The 16,418-nt window shown below is 33.2% G+C and overlaps 1 protein-coding gene across 10 annotated transcripts; it reads right to left on the bottom strand.

Annotated features, from left to right (window-relative positions):
* Positions 1-1,425: 1,425 nt before the first annotated feature.
* On the bottom strand, positions 1,426-12,377 carry LOC133789317 (uncharacterized). 10 transcript variants are annotated; one of them, XM_062227142.1, is made up of 8 exons: positions 12,230-12,377; positions 10,598-10,698; positions 10,390-10,498; positions 9,202-9,285; positions 6,838-6,897; positions 6,585-6,682; positions 2,207-3,114; positions 1,426-2,113 (listed from the first exon to the last, which is right to left on the bottom strand). In XM_062227142.1, exons 7-8 carry the CDS (start codon positions 3,101-3,103, stop codon positions 1,652-1,654), a joined length of 1,359 nt encoding a protein of 452 aa, XP_062083126.1. In that variant the 5' UTR covers positions 3,104-3,114; positions 6,585-6,682; positions 6,838-6,897; positions 9,202-9,285; positions 10,390-10,498; positions 10,598-10,698; positions 12,230-12,377; the 3' UTR covers positions 1,426-1,651. The 10 variants fall into 10 exon arrangements, with proteins under 10 accessions (XP_062083126.1, XP_062083122.1, XP_062083127.1 ...); XM_062227138.1 differs by having other exon boundaries at positions 6,585-6,663; XM_062227143.1 differs by lacking the exons at positions 9,202-9,285; positions 10,390-10,498; positions 10,598-10,698; positions 12,230-12,377 and adding exons at positions 7,295-7,381; positions 7,644-7,781.
* Positions 12,378-16,418: the final 4,041 nt, after the last annotated feature.

Below are 16,418 nucleotides of genomic sequence, written 5' to 3'. Positions count from 1 at the left end.
GAAACTAGAATACAGTATGAAACTATATACATAATTATATATTCAAAGAAATCTATTTATGAAGGGTTATACATCAACTTCTTCTAGTTGTGTTTGTGTACTGGTACACTCCAAACTCGTATTAAAATAAGAAAACAAAGAAAAAAAATTACCAAACTAAAAATTGTAACTAGTGTGACATGTTAATTTGTAACCAGTTTTTACCTTATAAAATTGTTACCAATTAGTGTCATATTTGTAACCGGCTGCCGCTTTAAAGATTGTAAAATATTAATCAAGTTAGATAAAACTACTTATGTAAAATCCTATCTTTGTAACCAGTTACTACTTCCTTAGTATCACATTTGGAACCAGTTACAATATTTCTCAATTTGAGAATGGTAACTGGTTACAAGTCTAGAATCAAATTAAAAAAAAAAAAAAATCAGACATAGAACCAGTTACAACTCTCAAACAGGGAATAGTTATAACTAGTTAAAAACATGACACAATCACTTATTACAACTTTCAGGGTGGTTATGTTATTGATTGTAATTTTCAGAGTTGTAACCAGTTACAAACATGACATAATAACTAGTTACAATTTTTAGAGTGTCTTTGTAATTGATTGCAACTTTTAGAGTTGTACCAAGTTACAAACATGGCATATATGGTTATTTATGGGTGTATGCATAAAGAAAAAGTTCCACAAAAAAATATAGGACAATTCTCATATAGGGGCTTCACTTTAAGCCCTACCAGTGAGGCTCTTCAGTGTTCTCGACCCGTGAACACAAACAACATGTTTGAACTTAGTTTTCAGTACTGTAAACAATTCGAAATTTTCTGAAAATATACAGGATGCTCTAAATAGCTACAATATGCAGTCATAAAAAAAATCGTGCCAAAAACTGTTCACAGATTGAGAACACTGAGAGCTCCACCGGTAGAGCTTAAAGTAAAACCCCTATAGAAGAATTGTCTAAAAAAATATATACTGTAAAGTCTACTTATATATATTTAAGTGAATAATATCATTTTTTAACTATTCAAAAAGATCCTTTTTTATCACCATTATAATTTATCATTGAAAAATTAAAATATCATTGACAATCTTAATTAAAAATTAATAACTTACTTAAGAATAAAAAATTATCAAAAATTATAATTTCTTTATTTTATACTCAAAATATAAACATTAATAATTAAAAATTATTAAAATACCATTAGAATTAAAATCATTAATATAATTGAAATATTTAATTTTTATTTAACTTTCATGCTTCTTAAAAGTAAAATTTGTGAAGTATATTTGATGTATTAAAAATATGTTTAAGAATTAAAATATTTAATCAATTTGATTGTCTTTTTATTCATGGTTTATTTTGTGGTAATTCGCACCATCAAAGGTAACATATTTTGTATAATGGTGTTCGAGAACAAAAATGAGAGAAATGGAATTATAATACATGTAGCAAGTTAGGTTTGTTACACTAAGTTATTGGCCAAGTTGTCTACAAAGCTAAGCCTAGATAAGTCATTGTTTGACTTAAAATTGGAAGTCCCATTTACATGCATTGATTTTTACTTGGATCACATTGAAATCACAAATGATGAAGGAATGCATGCTCTTATTTTAGACAATTCCAAGTCCATAAAACATCGTGTTCCTTTATACTGGAGGCTCATAACACGTGGGGACGATGTCATACTCCACTACTTTTGAATCAGTAGGTATGTGACTAAGTGCATTAAGCTTATCCATGATAAATTGTTGATTCTGAAGCACAGTCTCTTGCGTGGCCTTAATTTCGTTCATTGCAACTTTGATTGTGACCATCTCAGCTACCACAGCCTCAAAAGAGACTCTAGCAAAGGCTGCATCAGGTTGTGCAGTAGTATTAGGTGCACCCTCCGTCTCCTCTGCCTCTACAAATATGCCAGCTTGTTTAGCAATTTCAGCCACTGCAGCCGCCTCTGCAGCAGCATCGAAAGCTCTTCCTTCCTCAGGCGCAGGCTGGATCATATCCTTCAACATCGCATACCTGGGAGCGTCCATTTCTGTCCTCACGTATATCGTTTCAAAGAATTGTCGCTCATCTGGTCGAGGCCTGAGAAAGGGAATGCATGCCACCTACATTGGAAAGAAACAACAAAGTAAAAAATTCTTGAATCGATTGATATATACAAATAAGTTTTTGGGGATTTTCAATTTAAAATAACATACACGCTTCTTCCCAAGTATATCCTTCACATCAAGGTGCTTCGGCTGACCTATACTCTCCCATTGGAGCATCCTAGGGAACTTCACTCCGCACGGCTTAGCGTATGTATTTGCTAAATCAACAATAGCCTCGTAAGCCCAGTACTGTAGGGATGGTGGATATCCCCTGCATGTGTACTTCGACTCAACCTGCACACGTTTCACAGATTCTCCCTCTCTAGTCTTCTTAACCTTCTTAACAGGTATACTAGCACCAGTAGCTTTCATATCTCTGCCCAACTGTTTCATAGTTTGATCGAAAGAGAGGGATCCCCATGGATATTTGTAAAAGTAATCTAATTCCTCTACCATCAACAGTGAATCTCGCCAAATAAACCCCTCATTCTCGGTGGCCATGAGTACTCCCTCCACAAAATAAACCAACCCAAGCTTCCACAAATCCTCAACTTGATCGCACATGGTAAATGCTCGTTCTAACATTAAAAATTTAATGTATTTATTGGATTGCACATTGAAATATGTCTCAATGATACGGGAGGATGTCAAATGGGGTTGTAACTCAATAGCAAGTGGTGGACAACTGCAATTAAGGCCGGTAACAAGGGCAAACTCGTGCACCCCAAACTTACAAGGTGTGCTGCCAATCAAGAAGTGCAGCTCATCCTCTTGCAGAGACTTGATCCTTCGTAGAAGTATGGTGTGCACCATTGCCCCAGAGAATGTAAATTCGGGGGCATTGAAAAATTGTCCAAAAATAGACTCTTTGGCCCTATCCAACAATCCATACTCCTCAAACTTCTTCTTCAATTTAGTTAGCCTCCCTGAACCCCTATAGGAGAGACGACCCACGTAATGATCCTCTAGGGGGATGTCAAGCTTCGGAAGACGTTTAGGTGGCATCTGCAAAATATCTAAAACACAAACAATTAATTTAAATTACAAAGAAAAAGGCAAACAATCACAAATGCATCGCATGACCATCATTATCTTAGTCTCACACTCGTTTATAAAGCATAAACCCTGAAATTTCCCATATATAAACTAATTTTTCAATTTACAATGATCTCAGCCCTATAAATTAACTCCCTCTCAATCACTATCTTAGTCTTTCACACTACACCACAACCACCACCTCTCTCTTTCTCTCTAGACTCCCTCTTCACGTTCACCTTCAAGCCTGCAACTTAGCAGCCACCTCCCACCTCACCTTGCTCCTTCACATCTTCATTAACACAACACGGAAGAGCAACAAGCAAACAAAAAACAACAGTCTAGATATCAAAGTTAAATCAAGTGTGAGTTCTTTCTTACATTGATTCTTGATTATATGCATACTGTAACTGCACATTTATTATTATGTATTTGATTTACATATTATTTATTTCATTGCATTTATTATATATATATTCAGTTTATGATGATTGTGTTTTTTTTTCCGCAAAGTTGATGAATATTCCACCTGAAGGAGAGTTTTGTTTGGAATATATATTTCATTGCATTTGATTCAAGTATTTAGTTTATGAAATTATGATAATCATATATATATATATATATAGATTTACAATTTAGAATATATTTGATATTAAATGGTATATCTAACATATGTGTTTTATATTGTGAAATTAGAAACTCCTTTGTCTAGTTTGAATGTGTTGTTGATTATTGTTTTAATATGCTTGTTGTTATTTATTAGAATGAGTTTTATTTAGTTGTGTATATTATATGCTGAGTTGATTTTTTATTTATGAAAATGAGTTTTTATTTATCATATGCTGCGTGGTATATTTTGGTTGATAATTGCTTATTTTGTTTTTTCTTATTTGCATAAGAGTGATGGAGAAGTACCCTACTCTTTTTTCCATCTATTCAGGTGAAGTTCACGATTGTATGACTACCCCATAGAACTCAAGTCACCTAGAAAACAATGTAGCGATGAATCAACCAATGCCAAGAGAAAACCAACTACTTGGAATTATGTTACAAAGTGACGAAGGACGAGAATCCAAAAGACCCTAGAAATTGTTGTGAGAAGGATTATGCTTGCGATAGCAGAAATTGCTTAACTTTCATTGCCATAATGATTGCAAAGAAAATTTGTTAGCAGTGGCTTCAAAAGATGAATGTAGAAAAGTATTAGCTACGTTTGTGGTAAACAATGAGCAATGTTTTGGTGTTGCAAAGGATGAAAGCTATAGGGAACTCCTAAAACGATTACATACCAATTGTTTTTAGATAAGAGAGTAAAATTGAAGGAGATAACTAAGGGAGGGAAAAGAGTGTGCTTAACAACTGATTCGATCTTTGATGTTCTTAAGAAAAATGTGTTGAGTTTGTTATTTTTCATTCAACAAATTTTCACTGGTTGAAACAAATATTGTGATTTTCAACATTTCTACAAGTTTTTTTTTCTTCCAATTCGAAAAACCCTGACTAATAAATGTCTGAACACCTGATTGTTATCCAAATTTTAGTTTACAAAGACAGCAACATCAACCATACACAAAATTTTGATTGATCCTATACTAGGACAAAGTAGAAAATTGATCATATTATGCATAGTCCAAGCGCCCCATTTAGGGAGAGGATTGAAAAATTGGTTTATTTTCATAATTTTTTTTATTATTGTGTATATTTTATTTGTTAAGTACTGATTGAAATTCATTGATAATCTACATTCCCAACAAATTGTCTCAATTTTTTTAATTATATTTTTAGCATATTGTACCTGTTTTTGTAAAATAAATCGCCCCCCCCTCTTAATCAAATCTAGGGTCTGCCACTAAGTTCCAGCATGCATCAAACGACTATTCCTATGATACAATCTCCTCGTGTGATGTATAAAGATTGGAATAAAAATTCAACTACTTTATCAATACTTGAACACACTAAAATATCAAACAACCTATTCCAACAATGAGTAGTAATAAGGAATATTGACTTGAAAATAATAATTAATTGAGAATTGAGATAACTTATTGGATTGTGTAATGTTATTGAAAGGAAAAAAATATATAATTATGAAGAAAAAAAGTAAAATATATAATTATTGGAGTTCCACCTAATATGCACATCTAAAACCAACAAATCATTCAATTATTTCAACCCCTCACTAATAATAAGGTTTATAATATGGACATAACACTTCATATGCATAAAATATCATCCTCGAGAATAGCCCTTTTTCACCCATTAACCATTCATTTACCAACATTCACAGCATCATCATTTGCTGAAACATGATTGTGAAAACATTTTCAATTCTCCAACCATGCAAACAAGTCTCAATAATCTTACCTATTGTTTCTCCCTTATGGTTTGCAATTTGACAAATTCAAATTTCTCTTTTGCACATACCAATCAGAGACAATATAATGTGTTGTGTGACACATAATTGATTTGTTGCAAAGAAGTACAACAATCAGTGGTTGGTAAGACATCCCTTTGACCACCATCCACAACTCATTTTTCAATTGGTAAATGTCTCTTGCAATGGTTATTCTAGAAGGAGAGCAAATCTAAGCTGCAAGGTTTGAACCAATTGTTTAAAGCCTTCACCCTCCACAAATCTAAAGGAAAATTCATCAAACACCACCATTTTTGTTAAGACTTTACTCTGTTCTAGTTTGGAACCTAAACAACTTTTACTTTTTATCTAAACTCCTAAAAGGATATTTCTGACATTGATTGTTCAAATGCACCCACATACATACTAGTACCAACTCTTTTAGTATCACAGGTATAATCTTTTTCACTATAATTACAGGTACACTTAGGATCCTTTGGGTTCCCCCTTAACTTTTGTGAAGTGATACCTTATGGTAGAATTCCAACTCAACTTTTTCTTAATGGCTAATGGGTTATCAACAATTTCTTCTTTCGGTGATTTAAGAGATGTCACTGGGGTGGTTTCAGTAGTACTAAGAGGTAATGGTAGTGGAGTAATGTGTGCTTTAATGGAGGGATGATCATTCACTTCTCCTACTTGGGTAGAAGTAGAAAAATAAACCTATCAATTGTACCTAAACAACTCCAAAAAAACAAAAAAAATTAACATAATCAGTCAAGATTTGTTTTTTTTACAAATTTAACAGAAAATAATTTTTAAATATTTCAAAGTCATGCTCAAATCAACCAATAATCTTATTCACACTTATTCTATCTAAATCAGAAAACCAGTCTGCACAAAAATAAAATAATGTTCTAAAAATAAGATTCACATCTACCATCAAAAATCAAAATCATTCTTAAAAAACATAATATAAACAACATTGCATAGGCATGTTTGAAACATAATTTAAACAGATTAAACTTTCCAAATAGATTTCATCCCTAAGCATAATATTTACATATTCATGCAGTCAATAAAAGTTTCCGAAAATACCTTCTCTTAAGCTTCTGGAAATTCCTTAGTCACGTAAGTGTCGAGTGAAAATTCCAAATTCAAATATTTCCTTGAGCCACTGATAATGATAAAAGAGACTAATAAAAAATAAAGTCAATCGATACACTACAATGGCAATGGCAAACATTTAGTAAGAGTATGTTATTGTAAGGGTAAGGGTAAAACCAATTATAAAAAATAAATAATAATAATAAAAATAAACCTTGCACTGAGTAACAATAAGAAATATTACCTTGGAAATAATAGCTAATTATTTAAGATTTGAGATGATTTATTAAACTGCACAATGTCCCTGAAAAGAATAATAAATATAATTGTGAAAAAGAAAAGAAAAAGAAAATTAAGCTAAGGAGCACTGAAATTATACACAAAAATAAAAACAATGTCATATAAAAAAACTTTGTATTGTTCTTAACTTATAATGCAAACCCAATTCACTTTCTTCCAAAAGTGCAAATCTTGAGCATGAATCACATGCTTAACTCACAATAGTATAAATAAAATTACAATACAAAGTTTCATCCTCTAAACCAAGCTCTGCCAAACGATTATAAGTATCATGATCTGGAATAATCAATATATGACCAAGGCAAGTAATTAAACTGGGTTCTGGCTGGTTAAATTAAGTCCCAAGAGAGATTAAATATAATACGAAAAACAGAGGAAAAACACAAGACAGAATAAATTACTTGGGTGGGTCGAATCAAAGGTGAGGTGATTCTGCATCCAAGCCAAGGTTTTGATACCCTGTACTCTAACCTACCCCATAGCATAATCTATACATAAATGTTTCAAACAGTCTTTCAGATTGTACAATATCTGCTTCAGGAGAGACAAGTTTCAATAAAAAGAGAATATATATATATATTTATATGTATAACTTTCATTATTTCCTCTAAACAGGAAAACCCTTATGGGAATTTGTTTTTTTGGCGAAGCAATATGAGTTTGTAAAGCCAACCTGTAGATCATTAGACAACTTAGCCCAAAATCCAACTCGGGAACAGGCAGAAGCAATGTATGTTTTGTAAAGCTAACCTGTTGAGAGAGAGATGCAAGTGTGGAGCAGCTGGTCAAGCGGAGAAGATGGAGAAAGGCTGTGGCCGTCGGCTTGGGGGGTTTACGAGTAAGAGACAGAGTGAGACTAAAACTAGGTTTTTTTTTTGGATAAAGGGCATGGTTAGATTTTGAATTTTTTTTTAACAATACTTATATAATATTATATTATTATTTTATATAAAGTAACTTCTTTCTTGAGGTGATTTTGGCATTTGGTTTGATAATTTTTTGCAAAAGGATCATAATACAAAATGACTTCAAAAAGTAAGTCATTTCACCAAAAAAAAAATAAAAATAAAAAAACCCTTTGATATATAAAATATATTCTTTATTATTTTTTAATTTATATATAATATTTTTAACAAATAATTTTCAAAAACTAATCTCATTAGTTTACAAAATTAAATAAAATTTTATCTTAAAAATATTATTTTAAAATATCAATATCAATTTAATAATTCAAAATTTTATTTAGGAGAAATTGGTGAAAATATCATCTTTTTTTAAGTGATTATGCACTCTAACCTACTTTTGATAATCTTTTGCAAAATTGTCTCTGCCTGAAATTCAACCAGTTGTCTAAATTTTTCGACCGGCTGTACGAATTTTTCGACCATCTGTCTAAATTTTCGACCATGTGTCTAAATTTTCGACCATCTGTATAAATTGTGAGAGACCATTTTGCAAAGAATTATTGAAACTAGGCTAGAATGCAAAATAACTTTAAAAAATAGATCATTTTGCAAGGGACCCTAAAAAAAATAATGTCCAAATAACTAAAGAAAAATTGGTTAAGTAAATGATTTTTGTTCTACTTTAGGTCTCATTATTCATATATGAAGCTTCACACTTACCAATCATACTATTTACCTTCTTTAATTTAGACTACTATTTTTGTATAGTTTTTTTTTTTTTCTTTCTATTATGGGATTCCAGTGGTTTGTTACTTTTATTAAGCAAAAACAAAAGCAAAAACAAAACACCAAAACCCCACAACAAGCACCCACCCCCAAAAGTTAAATCCAAAAATTACCCCAATCTCTAATAAGATCGAAAAAGACAATCCCGCAAAACACTTGGTTCTATACACTCAAGTAGCAACCCAAAATGTTATCTTATCCCAAATAGTCTCAACTGGGTTAAAGACATCTTCGAAAATTCTACTATTTCTTTCAAGCCACAATGCCCAATAAGTGGCTAACAAGGTAGTCTGCCACAAATAAGTGACCAGAAAACTATAGCAATTGCTATGTTGGTACCCAGTAGGGACTTGAACAAGCTATAACAATTGTGTCTATGTATTATTCTGGAGAATGAATAGATGAGCTATTCTATAAACAATTTCACTGTTTCTCATAATGTTTTAACATATTGCAACAGAAAAAGGCAGCGATATACTTCTTATCTAACAAATCAATGCAGTCAAAAGTTGCAAAGTTGCAACCATGGCAACTAACAAGTTACTTCTAGATATCAGAAAAAAAACATGCAAGGATATGCTCTGCGCATTATTAAAAAAGAGAGAAAAAAAACATACTTGGTATCTGCAAGACGGCCATGCAAACTCCATCTCTGGCAAAAACCTTCCACACCTTCAGTTCCACTTGCAAGAATCAAGTGCCTGAATTTGAAGTAATGACAAGTTAAAATAATTCTCAAAGATGGCTAAATGAATCCACATAATTAGTAACAACAACTACGAATGTTCCCAAAAGAATGTGATGAGATCAACATGCTGTTGCTTGGTACCAGAATATAGGGCATGTGACAGGCTATAATTCTATAACGTTTTCAAGTCAAGACCCCTAAACAAAGGAGATGCTAAAATCCCATTTAGACATGCTTGTACAACATGTTTGGATCTTTTCTCATTTGAAGTCATAATTTACTTGTTAGAAGCAAATGATTGGAAATGATTTATGCGCTTTAATTTTGGTAGACATGAAAAGTTCCAAACTTATGCAGTAAAATAAGATTTCCAAGAAAAAGAACTGCAGTCCAAACAGACCCTTATGTTTTGTTAAATGAAAATTTAAACTTCGTGTTTAGCAAAATGGATAAAATAGTATCTTGAAACCGATTTTGGTCAAATTATTTTTCAATATGACCATAATACCTTCAGGTATTTGAATTAATGATTTCACTACTAAAAATGAGGGTTTCAGCATCGGTGCAGAACAGACGCTTGCGTCAGTTTTAAAATTGACACTGTTGAAGGCGACGCAATTGAGAATATCAGAAGCGTCGGTTACATTTGTAACCGACGCTGTTGGGCAGAAGCTTCTGATGTGCAAAAGCGTTAGTTAAAGACCAATGTTTCTCATAGCCAAATGCGTTGGTTACAGACTGACGACAACAGTGGCGTCGTTGCAGAACCGACGCGGAAGAGTGTAAAAATTGTGTTATGCAACTATGTAGAAACAACTGCAAATACACGTATATATATATATATCAAAAGTATATATTTATATGAAATTGTATACAATGGTCAAGATATATGATTCAAAAAATAATATTTATATACTCGAGCAAAAACAATGACCAAGTTTTTAATCAAAATCTACTAACTTAATCATTGTTTTGAGACAAAAAATAAGTTAGTAACTAATCTAAGTTCGTTGTTTAAAAGACAAATAAATAAGTTAGCTAGTAACTAACTGGTTCAAGATCGACATATGATTCAAAAAATTATATGCATACTCGATTGATATATGGAGGTACATACTAGCTAGCACGAGCTCTCATCAAACACTGGGATAAGGTAGACTTGACTCCACCCATTCATCTCGTACGATATTGATTTCTTCAAGCGGATACACCATTGTGCTTTTAAACTACAAATGAATTCAAAAAATTAGTTAGAATAAAATTATATATGATTTTACAATAAAACTTTAAACTATATAATAACTAATAAATTAAACAATACTTACGTGACGATTCAAGTGGTTCTTTGGGGTGACTCTAAAACAAAGTCCCTTGCGAACTTCATTATGTTATTTGCACACTTGATGTCATCATCCTGCTCTCGATACTATTAAACATAACAAAATACAATTCAATTATATATATATATGTTTAGATAATATGAAGACTTCTAAGTTGTGATTAAAAATTTATTATCATAGGGTGACAGAGTTTCGCTCTTCTTGCAGGTTGTCCTCTTTGTAGCTCATACAAATCTAGAACACTATACACTACTACAAAAAAGATCTTTTAGGGCGCTCATTGCGCGCCCTCTATGGAAACGCCATAAAAAATGCAAGCTTTTAGGACACACATTGCATACCCTAAAATAATTTTTTAGGACACTCAACGCACACCCTAAAACCCTAGACTTTTTAGAACATGCAATGCGCGTACTTAAAGAGCTTGTTGAGTGCCCTTGAATATTATTAACATGCAGGTGTTCAATGATATTAGGACAAACGACGAGCGCCCTAATAGTATATTTTTAGGACATGCAACGAGTGTCCTTAAAAGTTATATTTAAAAAAAAAAAAGTTAATTATATTTATATTTAATTGTAATTTATATGACATAGAATAGATTTCTCAAATTTAAATTTCAAAACAGATTAACATACATCAAAATTCCTTATAAAAAATTACATTAAAAAATTATATAATTTACACCAACAATATTAACATTAGCATAAAAATCAGATAGAGAATAAGGAATATACTAAATACATATACATACATAAATATAATATCAACACTGCATAAAAATCAGAGAATAAATTAACAAGAAAATAAAATTAGGGTACTAAAACTAATATGATTAAAATTAGGGTAATGTCGTCGCTCATTCTTCAGTGATCACTTCATCAATATCTTGGACAGGTTAACAAATCTTTATTGGCTAGATGAGCACTTGACTCTATAAACAAATCCACCAAATCTGTACACAAACAATGTTATCATTGCAGAAAAATCCACCAAAATCTGTAAACCTGAAGAAATATAACTTAGATGCTAAGCTAAAACATCCAACATATCATTAAATGAGTTCAAGCTCAACCCAAAAAGATTAAAATGCAGTGACAAAAATATGAATTACTTGAAATCGACTCAAGAAAACATATACAAAGCATTTTGAGAATTCTAAATCAAATACACACTTTATATGAAACACAGATATATACCTCAATTACAAAGGTTTTCCCTTACTTTCATGCCAAGATCAAACATTGTCTAATTGTTTGAGGCATTTTCTCAAACATCTAATGTGCACTAGATCTGAGAAACAAAGAAAGATAAGAAAGAGAGGAAATCCAACAAGTCAACCTAAAATACTTATCTAATAATTCTAGAAGATGTTAATATGCTCTAAACTCCAACAAGTCTGTGAAATTACTAACATTTCAAATGAATATTGATATTCGCATATGTATATATATATTTGAATAATATACATGAAAAAAAACTGGAGCATAACATTTACAAGTTGAACCCCAACCTCACGACTCATAGCCCCAACCCCAAACACAAACCCCCTTGGAACACACAACCACAATCACGACCTTAAACAAGTGAGACAGAGAAAGAGAGAGAGAAACCTACTGTTAGCCATGAAACCCACGATTCGCGTCGTTCACCCAAGACCGCAGGACCGCCATTCACCTGGTTTCCAAGACCCCTGCCGTGCGTGATGGAGAAATGGTGGGAGTGAGTGAAGAGAAGAGAGGTCGTCACGAGAGAGCGGCTGATTAAGGTATTAGGAATAGGGAAATTAGGCTAAAAATAGGCCTTAGTCTATAAATTTATTTTTGTTAAATATACATTTGTTGTGTAACTAGAAAAGTGACACAAATGAAAATTGAGCTCATTTGCGTCATTGGAGAACTGACACAACTCGTCGTCAGTTTTGTATCTACACACTTCCGTGATAAATAACGTCAATTTTATTTGTGATGCTATTTATTTATTTTTTGTGTTAGTTATCAATTGACGCAAATACTTAGATATGATCAACAGTCAATTAACTCCACCGACTCGAAATGACATTTTTTTTAATAATGTGTATCAATTAATGTTGGTGGCTACCACCAGCCACATGTGCCAGCACAAACTATCTTTCATCTACACCATGGCTTTCCATCCACAAGTAAGTTTATATAAAAATTTCTCAATTTTATAATATATTTATAGTTTATTTGATAGATTAAGCGTAAAATATAATATGTGTAGTACATAAAAAGTATTAGAAATAAATGTGGCTTGTTTCTGTTATTTTTGCGAAGAAAGTTTTGGTCTTAGTAATTTTTTGACAACTTTATCTGAAAATTCTAGCAATTTATCGAGTCTAACATCCTTGTGAATTTCCAAACAAGGTTGTCAAGCAGATTTTCATATTAGTAGTTGAAAGTTCTATTCTTATTGTATTACAAAGTAATTATGAGGTTAGGTTTTTCATTAGAGAAGCAACAAAAAAAGTTGATCATGATTGATCAAAACCACAATTTGATATATTAATTTTCTCTTGCGAGCAACCAAGCTAGTAAATTGTTATATCAAATTGTTACAAAGAACTAAATACTGAAAATTTAAGTGACGCAATATGTTTTAAATATGGTTCGAAAAATCTAGTTCATGAAGTCATGCCCAGAAATGCAACTTATCAATAAGAGACCCACAATACAAAATATAATTGACTTGTGCTGCAAGCTTTAGTACATATCTTCCTAATCAAGCTTCTTCACCTTCATGCTTGAATTCCCTTCAAAATAAGCCAATTTGTCTAAACAACTTAAATGGTTGTAAGATAAATTGCAGATTAACCTAGCCTAAAAACTCGTCCATGTTCAATATCATAACAACTCACAATCATGCCCGTGATTATGAGCAATAGCTAGCACAAATAGTCAACACAATTAACAAGACAATTATTCTTTTGATCTTAAGAATTTAAACAATTAATAAAAGGATAATTTATATAATAAGGAACAAACTCCATTATTATAAAAACGATATTTTATAAAAAATAATCCTGTAAAAAAGATTAGAATAAAATCAAATATATAGGGCAAACACCAGTTTTTGGCTTTTGTATTTTTGTGCAATCGACCCCTATGTTATATCATGGATATTCCAAACACGTTGTCAAGATAATTCAATAGGATTCTCTGCATTGTTGATAAAATTTAACAAGACTATTCAGATACCTGACAACCATGTTGATCGTGAATGATTCTAGAAGCTATTGGATATTCTCAATAATAATAATAATAATTGTGGTGTAATTTCCTACACCAATTCAAGAACAAAATCCAATATATGCAACAAGACAATGAGAATAAAAAATATTAAACAGTAAACAAAATGAACAAAAATGAAAGGATGAGGACTAATCTAATGGAGAAAATAGCCAGAGACAATGGCTAATGATTTCTTTATTGAATCTCCAAATAATGATACAAATTGAGTTACAAGAGCCTAGCTTTACACAATTACAAATCAGCTCACTCTGAGAGGCATTGATCAAACACACAATGCTCTCTTTAACATCCCTCCAAAACTCTCTCTATAAATGTCTTAAGAAAAATTCAGTACACAAACAATGAAGCTAGGACTCTTATATATAGACTCGGACAAAGAAATAGAAATCTAACTACTTACATTTTAGGTATTAGCTAACTAACTAATGACATGTCATGATGCCATGTAAACTGAGCTGGACAAGTGGTTGAATCATCACCACAAATCCACCTTGATTCGACTACTTGGACAGTAGCTGTTGAAATAGAGAATTGAGCTTCAAAAGTCTTGAAGATCAGCAACAATTATCAATGTTTAGGAGTTTTAGACAGTGTTTAAACTTCTGGAAGGCCTTTAGTGTTGACCTAGGTCACACTCTTGGTCAGCATATCAGTAGCATTATCTTCAGTGTTGACTTTCTTAGCTTGAACCTCCCCTTTGGAAACAATGTATCTTATAAAATGGTACTTGATATCTATATGTTTTGATCTTTCATGCAACATTGGATTTTTGATTAAGTGCAAGGCACTTTGATTGTCACAATATATAGATATCTTACTTGAGTCAAAACCAAGTTCATGAGTTATACCTTTGAGCCAAAGTGCTTCTTTAAAGGCTTCTGCTGCAGCTATGTATTCAGCTTCTGTAGTTGAGAGAGCAACTACCTTTTGCAAATTAGATTTCCAGCTGATAACACCTCCACACACACAGAACACTAAACCAGAAAGTGACTTCCTAGTATCAAGATTTACAGCATAATCACTATCTACAAATCCAATAACATCTCCCTCTTGTTTTGTTTTCTTTCCAAAAATTAATCCAAGTTGAGTTGTTCCTTGAACATACTGTGACGCCCCACGTCACTATGGCTGCTTTCTGGAATGACGACTGGCCCTACAAACCAAGACAAGTCTTTCCAGCGTGCTTTGTCCTCACTTGCACACTTCTTGGGAAAACTTCCCAGGAGGTCACCCATCCCTAGATTACTCCAGGCCAAGCACGCTTAACCATGGAGTTCTCAAGTGATGGGCTACCGAAAAGAAGATGCACCTTCTTGATATAGGTAGTACCCATCAATCCATTTAAGCCCTCTTCAACTGTGTAGTCCCATACCTACACAGTCTTAGAATCATTACACTTGACCTTCCCCAGGCGGTGTGGGATTGCACAACTTACTCGGTCTTTCCCCTTACGGATCACGGGATTTTGACTATCACACATACCTTAGGATCCATCTAAAAGCCTTCCAGTGCTCTTTCCAAAAAGGCAGTTTTTACATCCATTTGTTCCACCTCAAGCTTATCTCTAGCCGCTTTTGTCTATTTCCTCCTTTTGTGTAAATCCCTTAGCCACAAGTCTGGCTTTAAACCTTTCTTTCTCTACTCCAAGAATTCCCTCTTTCAGATTGTATATCCACTTGCATCCAACCAGCTTTTTCTTTTCTGGTTTTTCAACTAATACCCAAGTGTTGTTTTTTCTGTAGGGAAGACATTTCTTCCTGCATTGCTTTCTTCCACTGTTTGCATTTGCTACTGCTCATAGCTTCTTCATATGTCAAGGGATCTGTGTCAATTTCTTCTTCTGCAACAGACAAGGCATATGCTATGAAATCAGCATATCCAAGTCTTTCTGCCACCTTAATGTCTCTCCTTTCTTTGTCTCTAGCCAGTTGGTAACTATCAAGATTGCTGGTCTCATCTATGGCTTCTGCAGATTCAATTGCATCTTTTTGAGAACTATCCTCAGGTATTGCACCAGTTTGACCCCTTTGCTCACTATTGGCATCTTCCACCTTGTTATACCCAAAAATTGGAGAATGCATCCTAGGAGGCTAAGGAGAATGCATTCTAGGAGAGCTAAGGGGAGTGGTCTTAGGAGACCCCAAGGAGAAAGTGGTCTTAGGAGACCCCAAGGAGGATGTGGTCCTAAGAGACCCCAAGGGTGTGTAGGAGGCAAGCCTCCCAAGGTTTCCTAAGTGTTGGCTCGAACGTGTCCAAGGTAAGTAGCTAAGGAGGAGGAGTCTCATGCAAGAGGAAGGAGACTTAGATTTTGATAAGGAGAGCCTATACAATGTTCGATCGGACATGTTTGGGAGATGCTAAAGGAGAATGCCTTGATCTTGTCCAAGGTGAGATGTTATGGAGGAGGTTGCCTCAATGTTGTCCAAGGTGAGGTGCTAAGGAGGTTGCCTCAATGTTGTCCAAGGTGAGGTGCCAAGGAGGTTGCCTCGGACCACCTTGGTCCGAGGAGAAGCCAAGGAGATTGGTTCAAACGG

This window comes from Humulus lupulus, chromosome 7 (assembly GCF_963169125.1).
Source record: "Humulus lupulus chromosome 7, drHumLupu1.1, whole genome shotgun sequence".
NCBI classification, from domain to species: Eukaryota; Viridiplantae; Streptophyta; class Magnoliopsida; order Rosales; family Cannabaceae; genus Humulus; species Humulus lupulus.
This window is presented reverse-complemented; position numbering and strand designations above follow the sequence as displayed.